The sequence below is a fragment of the Mugil cephalus genome, chromosome 12, assembly GCF_022458985.1.
Source record: "Mugil cephalus isolate CIBA_MC_2020 chromosome 12, CIBA_Mcephalus_1.1, whole genome shotgun sequence".
Lineage (NCBI taxonomy): Eukaryota > Metazoa > Chordata > Actinopteri > Mugiliformes > Mugilidae > Mugil > Mugil cephalus.
This window is the reverse complement of record NC_061781.1, coordinates 16,436,015-16,446,648: the sequence shown is the minus strand read 5'-3', so window position 1 is coordinate 16,446,648 and position 10,634 is coordinate 16,436,015. Positions and strand designations below refer to the sequence as shown.

Below are 10,634 nucleotides of genomic sequence, written 5' to 3'. Positions count from 1 at the left end.
ATTTATTTATATAGCATCAATAACAATACAAATCCTCTTGAGACTCTTTCCAAAAAAACGTCCTGAAACCTCCAGAACGAGCCTGAAGGTGACGGAGGCAAGAAGAGGTCAGTTTTAAAAGGAAGAAACCTGGAGCAGCTCATATGAAGGGACCCGTCCGCCTCAGACCAGCCGGGTGGAAACAGAGAAGACAGAGAAAAGAAGAGCAAGAGAAACAAGATAAGTTCTGTCATAGATACGTGCATCGGACTGAAGGAAAGACGTAGAATCTAATATTACAAGATGTGACTGATGATTTTATTTGACAGTTTGAGAGCATAAGAGGAATCATGGGCAGGTTGCAGAATTGTTCATCCAGGTAGTTTGGAGGAATAGTTAACTGTTACTTCACTAATCACTAAGCGCTAGGAGTAAACGTCTGCTCAGTCTTTCTGCTCAGAGTGGCTTCACTTTATACATGAAGTGAGAGAGATGATAGCGATGCAGTATCCTTATCCTTTATTGTGGAAAGCATCAGACGTTCTGGTGCTGGTCCCTCGCTGTCGCTTCATTTCAACACACATTGTGTCGTAACAAATTTTCCTCACATCGAGCCAACAGACTATTCTGCCTGATCTATCATAGGAACAAATCGAGGGTTATTGCAGAGACTGTTGTGTACACTTTAGCAAAATCTCTGTCTCTCGGTAATATTTGCATATGAAAATCTCACTAAACATACAGTAAGACACCAGCTTACAAGGCCTTTTGCATTTTAAATTAAACCCCCCTGCAGATTGAAACAAAGCACTTTGCAAAGCCTACTCCACATAGATTATGTCAGGTTGGTCGCCGTTTCACCTTTTCTAGTTTCTCTTCTCGCTTTTAGCCAGTGGAATTTTACTAAAGCTCATTTTTCCAGTTCCGTTTCTCTGAGTGTGTTCTTTGTGCTCTTTGTTCACACTGTTCCCTTTTTCTCTTGTTTCTCTTTGCAGAGAAGAGAGTCGGCACAGCGTCCACCCGCTGGCGTCGCATAGCAAAACATAAATGGTCTGGCAATGATCAGCGCTGGTGGGAGCCATCCTCTACAAGTGGGGCTCAGTGGGGTAGATACACTGCCCCTTCAAATGGGTTTAAGGAATTTTTTGCAAGCAAACAGATGCAACGCTCAAATGTCCTTGAGCAAGAATCCTGGCTACTTCCCTGACACCTCCCAGATCACCTTAGATCACCCCACTTCACTTTCATCATATACTTGCAGGAATAATTTGTTCTTGTTGTGTTTTTCTTTCTTTCTTTTCTTTTTTTTTCTTTTTTTTTGCAAAAGACAAAGTAAGCTATACTAATTTGACTAATAAGCTATGCTGATTTACCTTAAAAACTTGAGAAAGTATCAATAATTTAGCTCATAGTTGTGTTGCATTATGCTGCCATCTAGGGGAAGCTAATGGAAAATACTAGAATGGCAAACATGAATACTTCAATTTTACTGTCAATATTGTCAATAATGTATGTTCAATCATTTCATCTCCTGCTGTATTCTCCTACTGGATATAAATCTGTGCATATATTTTTTTTTCTTCTTTTTTTTTGACAGTTAATGATGACTTCCATCTCTCCCTTTTCCTTATCAGCCGGAGGAAATATCAACATTTTCAAGGTTGTGCCCCACTATCAGGAAGCAGTCCTCCTCCCCCACTTCCACACACACCACACACAGGTGCAAGCAGGAAAGATTAAAAAGTGTAAATAAAATGTGAGCAGTGACTGAAGGTGTTTTCCTATGAAGTAGTGAACTATCGCAGCTTACTCTTGAACAGCAGCACTCGCTGTCGACATCTCTTTGTTTTCACTCTTTTGAACTGCTGACCAGTTTCACAATGTGGCCTTCGAAGTTATGGCAAAAGGTTGGTACAATAAAGGGCTGAAAAAACATCTCTTAGGTTAGGTTCTTGCGCTGGTGATTTAGCCTGTTAAGTGCTATATTATTTACCTGCAGCAACTAAAGACTAAAGACTAAAGAGGTACAAATCTGATAACAGTTGTGAGGTTGCTTGATGATAGAACTTTTAATGTTATTCTTGCTTATGTGGCTAGATCATTATTTGTTCACTAATGATAACTGGGTTAATTTCTTTATTAATGACCGTGCATTTGGTGAGATTTCACCAAATATCTTGATTTAAATCTTCTACATCTATTTCTAAGTTGTGTAGAATTAGAGTCAGCCATAGTAGAATTAGTTTAGACCAGGGATTCCCAGCCTGTGGAACGTATGGCAAGTGTGCCGCCAAATCTTTTCATTTGATATTTGGGTTTTTACATGTTAATACGACCTACTGCAGTTTTTATTTTAAAAGGAAAAAAGATATAAGTAAGAGGGAAATGTTTCAAATTTGTTTCTTTGATGTTATTGCTTTTGCTTAAACTGAAGTTTCATCTGGCCCCAACACAATTTATATCATCTTTGTAAAGGGTTTGTGTTTATTTCTAAGCCTATTGATTTAAGGGGCTTCTTTTGATATTTGTTTGGATGTAATATTGGATGTCAAATTGTTATATATGAGAATACATTGGTCCATTGTTGAAGGATATCGTTATTTATCAACGGTTGGGAACCACCAGTTTAGACCTTTTTGGAAATAGTATTAAAATCGTCCTTTATTTTCTCTCCAACTAGTCGAGTGCATCTGATTGGTCCAATTTGACCCTTAATCTGGAGGAGTCAATAACCAGCGCGTTGGGTCGTTACCTGGACAACTGGAGGCGAAATGTGACGGCCGCAGCCAATGCTCTGGACAAGACTATGGCTGAGGAGAACTTCAGGGACGTCATCTGGTACCTGGCGGTGATGATCGGCATGTTTGCGTTCATTGTCGTGGCCATCCTGGTGAGCACAGTCAAATCCAAAAGGAGGGAGCACTCTAATGACCCCTACCACCAGTACATCAAGGAGGACTGGACTGCTCAGATACAACAGGGAGACGTCATCGCCAACTTTGCACCTAGATAGTGCGACTATCGACTTAACTCTCAAACTGCAAATCTCTGTATTGTAGGCCTACTGATTTTCTACTGTTTTATCTTTGTCATCAATCACCTAAAACCCGAAATGGAGAATAGAAATGAATGGTAGGATGTTCTGCAATATAAAATGAAATTAAATAAATGAATATAAGATTCTGCATTCTGTATTAATGTATGACATACAGGCAGTGGTGCTGAAAAAGTTAAGATAATTTCAAGCCTACCCCAAAAGATAGATAATCTTTTAGGCAGGAAAAGTTAAATATCCACTGATCAAAAGGTAAATAATATTCACCAACCACCCCCATAATTCTGCATTAAATGGTTTGTTCCTGCCTTAGTGTATCAGCTAGCACACAGCTGTGTGTAGTTGCTGTGTGTAGACATAATAAATTATTACTTATTAAGAAGATCAGGATATTTATTGTTATTTCATTATTAGTTTTTAATGTCAAATTTCAATCTCTGTTTCTAATGTTCAATTGACTACATTAATTGACTACACTGAAATCCCTTTACTGTACTTCATGAGGTACTCTGGCCCTGAATACCTCATAAAGTGGCAATTGTTAGATACCATATGGTCTTTTTGTTGACCTTTGTTGATTTTCCACATGAAAATCAAAACCCTTCAGCCATTACAATGAGGGAGTGGGGCTCAATGTATTTTTTTTTTTTCAGGGGCCCAAAATTCCTGGGGGTGCCCCTGCATTCAGGTGAATGTTATTGACTACTCACAACCGAGATCAAGCAGTCATTCCTCACCTGTTATGAATATGGCCGTGCATCAGAAAATTGCTTCCTAAGCAGCACTGAGTCAGTGGGCAACATCAGACCAAAGTGAAAGAGTCACAAGTCAAGTTGTTATTCCAAGTGAAGAGGAAGAAGAGCTTTGTCGTTGTCAACTAATTTTAGGGCCTAAGGTATTTAAGGGTCTATCACAGGGCTAACAAAGAGACAACCACACTCACACCTCAATTTAGAATCAACAATTAACCTAAGTAGGAAGCCAGAGTACCCGGGGAGAACCAATACAGACACAAGGAGAACATGCAAACTCCACTTCCTGTTGTGAGGCATCAGTGCTGACTACCACACCAGTCTACCACCCCAGACACATCATGTTCTAATTTAAAAATATGCTGTCAAAAGAAGGTTGCTAAATAGGATGCCTGCACCAAATCAGGAAAAGCAGATCCACATTCTTCAAAAAATTCCATCTGATTTTCTTAAATATTCACAAGAAATACTTGAAGAACAAACAAACAAGACCTGCAGCAACAGTGACTTTCCTCCAGTCACCTGACTTCACTGTGGCTTTCTTGGCCATGGTATTCGTAGTTGTACCTCCAGAGGGCAGTAGAAACTCTTGGACTACTGTTGCACTTAACATTAGTGTGGAGATGAAAAAAAGGCTGACAAAAATAGAGTTAAAGCTGCTTCGGTGTTGCCAGCAGTGTAGGAAAGAAACGGTTGGTTCTTAAGAACAAAAAGTGTTCATGTTAGATCCCAGAGTAGGAGCTTAGACTTGGGAAACGGTTCAGTTATAGAAAATCAACATGACAATACAAATCCCACTCAATTTTAAGCAAACGTTACATATAGATATTCAGCATATGCTCAGTTTGTACATGCTAAACTTACAGGGACACATCTTCAGCCTAAACACTACAAATTGTATGAGCTGCTCTTTGCACACCTGTTGGCAGATTGTCCCACGAGCTGTCGCTCATGATACGCCATAAATGTACATGCTACTATAGCACCAAACATCATGACTACTGGTTCTGGTCCTTAGAGACTCTTAAAATAACTGAACCATCAAATCTCTGGAGCTCCGCTTATCTCCTCCCACATCACAGAGTCCCTCGAAGAGTCATCAGGGGAAACACTTACAGTAACTCATTATTAAACCCCCTCTGTCATCCTTTGCTATCTCTGTTTCTCACTTGCCGTTTTATTTTTAGCATTCAAACAACTGGTCTCCTAAAAATGGTCCTATCCTGCATGGGTAGGGGAAGAGGACTGCTGCTATGTACGGTATCCACTCCCCCACTACCTCAAAGGCCTGGCAGGACTCCTCTTTTGCCTTTGTGTCTGCAGAGAGAAGGCGTGAAGGAGTAATCACAGTGGGAAAAAGACTTACTGGGTCCTGAGGATACTTTGGATTTCTTTGGTCAACTGGGGATGCCGGAGAACCACCACAGACGGACAACGTTTCACCTCTGAACCATCCTGCAGCTTTTCTTCCACTTCCTTTTTCTTCCAGCGGGCCATAGGTCACCTTTCTGGTTGTGCGGCGTCGTACTGTAAAGCTAAAACCTACTGAGGGGGCGTGTGGTAGCTCTGGACCATGCTCTCCCTGTGGTGGCTCCTGCTCCCTTGCCTGAGCCTTGTCCCCGTGGCCCCAGCCGAGAAGGGCCTGGAGTTCCCCCAGTATGACGGGAAAGACCGTGTTCTTGATATCAATGACAAGAACTACAAGAAAGCCTTGAAGAAGCACAGCATGCTTTGCCTTTTCTACCATGAGGCCATACCAGAGAGCAAGGAGCTGCAAAAACAACACCAGATGACTGAGCTGGTGCTGGAGGTAAAGTATGAGGTGGAGGAAAACAATGAATGAGAAAATGACTTTAAAAAGGGGACAGAGGAAGCAGAAAAACAAAGAGTTAAAGGAAGGAAAGATAAACAAAATGTCATTTTGGCCATGATACGAGAGAAACGACTCTAATTACAGACTACAAGACATAAATCTCTAGAGCTTTCCATCTTAATGTTAGCACGTACGAATTTCCTCAAGGTCAGCGTATAGGGACTCTAGACTCGTGTGAATTATGTTTTTGAGCTGCAACCCTGAAGGGCACAGCTACTTTCTCCTCTTTGGTGGACTTATCAAAGCAGAAGTAAGGGTAGACTAGACTATTTAGTAATCAGACTCAAGGAAGCAGAGAAACATGTCTAATTGATGATTAATGAATAAATCTCTCAGTTTGAAGCCCATATTGTGGGGGGGGGACTGTGTCCCGTCTCATGTTACACATGGCTGAGGGCAGGTGCTCTTTGATCTCTTGAAAGTAATTTGAGCCCAGACGTGCAGTCCTGATATAAGCTTCAGCTATTTTACACTACACAGGTGGGCCATGGTGCTGGAGTCAGACACTCATGAACCAATCTACTGTGAACCTCTAAAAAGCCAGTCACTGAGTGTTATTATGCTACGTAGCAGCTAATGTGTCTACAATACCTGCAACCTGCAGCAGCTGGTTTTTCCAATTTTGAAAACAGTTTGATGTCTGTTCATGTTCTCGTGAACCTTGTTGATTGGTTGAAAGGTGCATACAGTTAACACAGTGCAGTTCAGAGGTCAATGGAAGTAATTCGACAATCAAATGTAAGTTCTAGTTTCAGATGTTGGCACTTTATATAAAGCTGTTAAAATGAACTTCAACTTGATCGTTATTAAAATGGTGCCCCGTCTAAAGGTTTATGCGTTGCTAATTCATGAATTAGCCTAAATTAGAAAGTTTTACTCACATACATTTACATTCACCCCGTGTAATTATAACAACTATAAATAAAGTATCTCCACTTAATCATCCTTTCCTTACATGTTCCTTTCTGGAGGCATGCATTGTATATATTCACATTCTGACAGTTGGTTGTTGGTGCACGTCTGCAACCAACTCTCTGCCCGGTGCAGTAGTGAGGAAGTGAAGTCAGCATATACACCGACTGTACAATCACGTGTTTGGATGAAACAAAAAAAGAGGCCCCATTGTAAGCTCTTCGATCCATATTACTACAAATGGTCAACAACTTCAGTAGTCTGTATCTTCTAATTTATTAGCTCTGTGAATCCACTGTGGCAAATATCACCAGAGCCCTTTCATTGTAGTTGATACAACAATCGCCAGACCAATTATACACAGTCTTAGGTTTGGTTATATTTAGAACGAGGCAGTCTGGGTGATTATGTAACTGGGCACATTGGGCATGTCTGTCAAACTGCCAACTTCGGTCCTGCTTCCATTCACAGACACAGCCTCGTTTTTGTTTCCAGGACACAAAATGAATGATCTGAACAGCTGAATCCACTGACATTTCCCTCTTGGTTGCAGCTTGCAGCTCAGGTAATGGAAGAGAAGGATATCGGCTTTGGAATGGTTGACTCCCACAAAGATGCAAAAGTGGCAAAGAAACTAGGTGAGCGTGCGTTTTTTCCACGACATCTCCTAATTTGGCCTCGGTCTGTAGAGACAAATCTCAGCAAACGAACATCACACACTCAAGAAAACACTGTTTCAATAAGTGCAATGACATATAATTTTCTTTCATCGCAGGCTTGGAGGAAGAGGGCAGCGTGTATGTTTTTAAGGACGACAGGGTGATTGAGTTCGACGGTTTGCTCTCTGCTAACACCCTGGTGGAGTTCTTATTAGATGTGAGTATAATTATTTGAGGGCAGATTCCCAGCTGCTAGTTCCACTCACCTCCAGTCTTTCAGAGGTTACAAACTGACACTGGTACCCTTCAACCCTCTCTCCTCTCTGTCTGTCTGTTTGTCTCTAGCTGTTGGAGGAGCCAGTGGAGGTGATAGGAAATGCCCTGGAGCTGAGAGCCTTCGACAGGATGGAAGAAGACATCCGACTCATTGGTTACTTCAAGAGTGAAGACTCAGAGCGTGAGTGTTTGATTCCTGGTGCCTGGACACAACTTCTTGGACGGGTCTGTGATGGGATTTCTGCGACTCATGCCCTTCATTATGACATGAATGCATTTTAACCCCCTCATCTCCAAGGATTTGCAGATCCATTTTTACCACTGCTACACTCTCAGCTGCCACTGCTTGGTACCCTCACACATCCTGAGTCTAACAACTGAGTGTATGGTTAGCTTAAGTCACAGCACTGAGCTGCTGCAGCAACATCCCACTTGAACAACTGTGGGAGCATTAAGCCGAGGTTAAAGTTGAGCTATTTCCGTTCCCCCGGCGTCCAAATGTCAAGTATACAACAGCCAAAGAAACGACAAACAGATGTGTGATCACAACACGAGGCACTGGGTTGTACATGATGTTGTCTTTCCCCTGTTGTATTTTTCTGCAGACTATGAAGCGTTTAAAGAAGCTGCAGAGCAATTCCAGCCTTACATTAAGTTCTTTGCCACGTTTGAAAAATCTGTAAGTTGCAAACAAGCACGCCAACAATTAAAGAGAGGAATGATTGTCACCGACCGATCTGTCGACGTTGCTCTAGGTGGCCAAAGAGCTGACCCTGAAACTGAATGAGGTAGACTTCTATGAGCCCTTCATGGAGGAGCCCGTCACCATCCCAGGCAAGCCTCACTCCGAGGAGGAGCTGGTGGAATTCATAACCAAACACAGGCGGTAAACAAAGAGCAAATCAGTCATCGGTCATTGAGATTGCTGTATGGCTGATTATAAATGTTTTGAAATCTTTATGTAACCATGTTCTCAAACATTTCAGACCAACCCTGAGGAAGCTTCGTGCAGAAGATATGTTTGAGACCTGGGTGAGCAATGGTTGCATTGGCTGCACAGTCAACATGAGTACATGTAATTTTAGTTGAAATGTATGTTTATCTGGTATTTTTTTCTCCTCAGGAGGATGATATCGAGGGCATCCACATTGTGGCTTTTGCCGAGGAGGAGGATCCCGGTATGAGCAAATTATGTGTTGATGTACCACTTTAATCACTCTTTTGGCCCAGTGTTTATTTAATTTGTGCATGTGTAATGCGCACAATAAAAATCAAGCATTCAAATCACTGCCAAAAATAAAACCTCAAAATTAAATATTGCACAAAATAATAATGTAGGCGATCCAAAATTAGGCTAAAGAGGTTTGAGATGATCATGTACATCTGCTCTCAGATTCTCAGTGTGCATGTTCCAGACACTAAAAGCTTCCCCACCATCAGTTTCTCCCTGAGGACTGGAGGAGCCTTCCTGTTTATTCACTGCAAGCCTGTTACACAAATAGACTTCTGCAGAACTCATAAATTCATTTTAATATCAATACAAAAACTGGCAAGCCATTAGAGAGGTTTTAAAATTTGTTATCAACAAGTCAGAGGTGGAAACACGGTGGAAAGACTTCGGAAAGTCACCGCAGCCAGTAAAAAATAAATGCTCTGGAAAACTGCAGCTTGATTTGTATAAATAAAATAAATACTAAATAAAAGGGGACATGGACATAAATTGTTGTTCTGTGACACTACTTTCTTCAGATGGTTATGAGTTCTTGGAGATCCTGAAGGAGGTGGCCAGAGACAACACGCACCTTCCTGACCTCAGTATCATCTGGATTGATCCAGATGACTTCCCCCTGGTGAGCAGGACCCCTCTAGGTTCAAATGGACAGAGATGCATGCAGACAAGACAGGAAAAAAATAAATAAAGATGCCTTAATTGCATGAATGTTTAAGGCCTAATGCTTTTGTTTTTCTTTGCTGACTCCTTCCAGCTAATTCCCTACTGGGAGAAAACCTTCAAGGTGGACCTGTTCAGACCACAGATCGGAGTTGTCAATGTCACCGATGTAGGTTCCTAAACTTAGAGAGCAATGCTCGGTTTTCTTTTTTTTTTTTCTGACATTGTGTGACCTCACTCTTTCTCTGTGTGTGTGTGTGTGCAGGCGGACAGTGTGTGGCTGCAAATGGACGATGAGGAGGACCTGCCCACCGCTCAGGAGCTGGAGGACTGGATCGAAGATGTGCTCTCTGGCAAAGTCAATACAGAGGATGATGATGATGACGACGATGACGATGATGACGATGATGATGATGATGATGATGATGACGATGATGAAGATGACGATGATGATGACACAGATGATGATGATGACGACAACGATGACGACGATGATGATGACGACGACGATGATGATGATGATGATGATGAGTAATTCAAAGCATGAGCATAATAAATGTTCTTCAGGAACTATTCTCTAAGAAATAACTGAACTAAGAAATAACTGAACATTTGTATCTGGAGTATGTGCCTTCTAGATGATTTAATATCCATGATGTCATTCCATGCAAATGTAAATAAACCTGGAATGGGCTTTGGACTTTAAAATCTTATCTACTTAAATAAATATAAACATAAGCCATTGTTAATAATAATAAAGGACTGTCCATGTCATCGAAGTCATTTCTTCTTTTCATCCAGAATACTGTGAAAACCTTGGTTTTTAGTAGAAACTTTTAAATCTATTTTATGCCACTTAATAGGATTTAGAGCTCAAAAGGAAATTTGGCATTTTAATCACGGTATGGCATTTAATTTTAGACATTTTTTTTCTTCTTTCCCACCTTGTTACTTATCTCACGTTTTGCAATTACATTTTTCTGATAAAACCTAAACATCGAATTCTTTTTTTCATTTGTCATTTTGCTAAAGCAACGGGTCTGAATACTTCCTCCTCCTCTGGATGTGAGTTTCACCGAATTTACTGTCGGTAAACCAAACGGCGTGGTAAATGTGTTTTCCATTTTCATTTAGCTTTTAAATCGCCTCCCCTTTCAGGTAATACAACCTAAGATGTAATTGGTTTGGTTTACCCAATAAATGTGGCTTTTCTGCCACGGGGGGTTTTGCAGCTTTG

The 10,634-nt window shown here is 41.2% G+C and overlaps 2 protein-coding genes across 3 annotated transcripts; both read left to right on the top strand.

Annotated features, from left to right (window-relative positions):
- LOC125017752 (potassium voltage-gated channel subfamily E member 2-like) lies at positions 1-3,413 on the top strand. 2 transcript variants are annotated; one of them, XM_047601221.1, is made up of 2 exons: positions 1-1,699; positions 2,660-3,413. In XM_047601221.1, the coding sequence occupies exons 1-2, from the start codon at positions 1,580-1,582 to the stop codon at positions 2,990-2,992; spliced, it is 453 nt and encodes a 150-aa protein (XP_047457177.1). In that variant the 5' UTR covers positions 1-1,579; the 3' UTR covers positions 2,993-3,413. The 2 variants fall into 2 exon arrangements, with proteins under 2 accessions (XP_047457177.1, XP_047457178.1); XM_047601222.1 differs by lacking the exon at positions 1-1,699 and adding an exon at positions 1,708-1,886.
- Positions 3,414-5,047: 1,634 nt separating this feature from the next.
- On the top strand, positions 5,048-10,171 carry casq2 (calsequestrin 2). The gene is made up of 11 exons (XM_047601927.1): positions 5,048-5,596; positions 7,125-7,209; positions 7,347-7,447; positions 7,576-7,687; positions 8,112-8,185; positions 8,262-8,392; positions 8,493-8,538; positions 8,630-8,684; positions 9,256-9,356; positions 9,492-9,566; positions 9,663-10,171. Exons 1-11 carry the CDS (start codon positions 5,360-5,362, stop codon positions 9,930-9,932), a joined length of 1,287 nt encoding a protein of 428 aa, XP_047457883.1. The 5' UTR covers positions 5,048-5,359; the 3' UTR covers positions 9,933-10,171.
- Positions 10,172-10,634: the final 463 nt, after the last annotated feature.

Excerpts from the sequence above, each read along its gene's own strand:
- LOC125017752 (XM_047601221.1), top strand. The coding sequence starts at position 1,580 with ATGATGACTTCCATCTCTCCCTTTTCCTTATCAGCCGGAGGAAATATC. Across the intron at positions 1,700-2,659 it reads TCCACACACACCACACACAG|TCGAGTGCATCTGATTGGTC; the intron begins GTGCAAGCAGGA and ends CTCTCCAACTAG.
- casq2 (XM_047601927.1), top strand. The coding sequence starts at position 5,360 with ATGCTCTCCCTGTGGTGGCTCCTGCTCCCTTGCCTGAGCCTTGTCCCC. Across the intron at positions 8,539-8,629 it reads AAGATATGTTTGAGACCTGG|GAGGATGATATCGAGGGCAT; the intron begins GTGAGCAATGGT and ends TTTTCTCCTCAG. Across the intron at positions 8,685-9,255 it reads TGCCGAGGAGGAGGATCCCG|ATGGTTATGAGTTCTTGGAG; the intron begins GTATGAGCAAAT and ends TACTTTCTTCAG.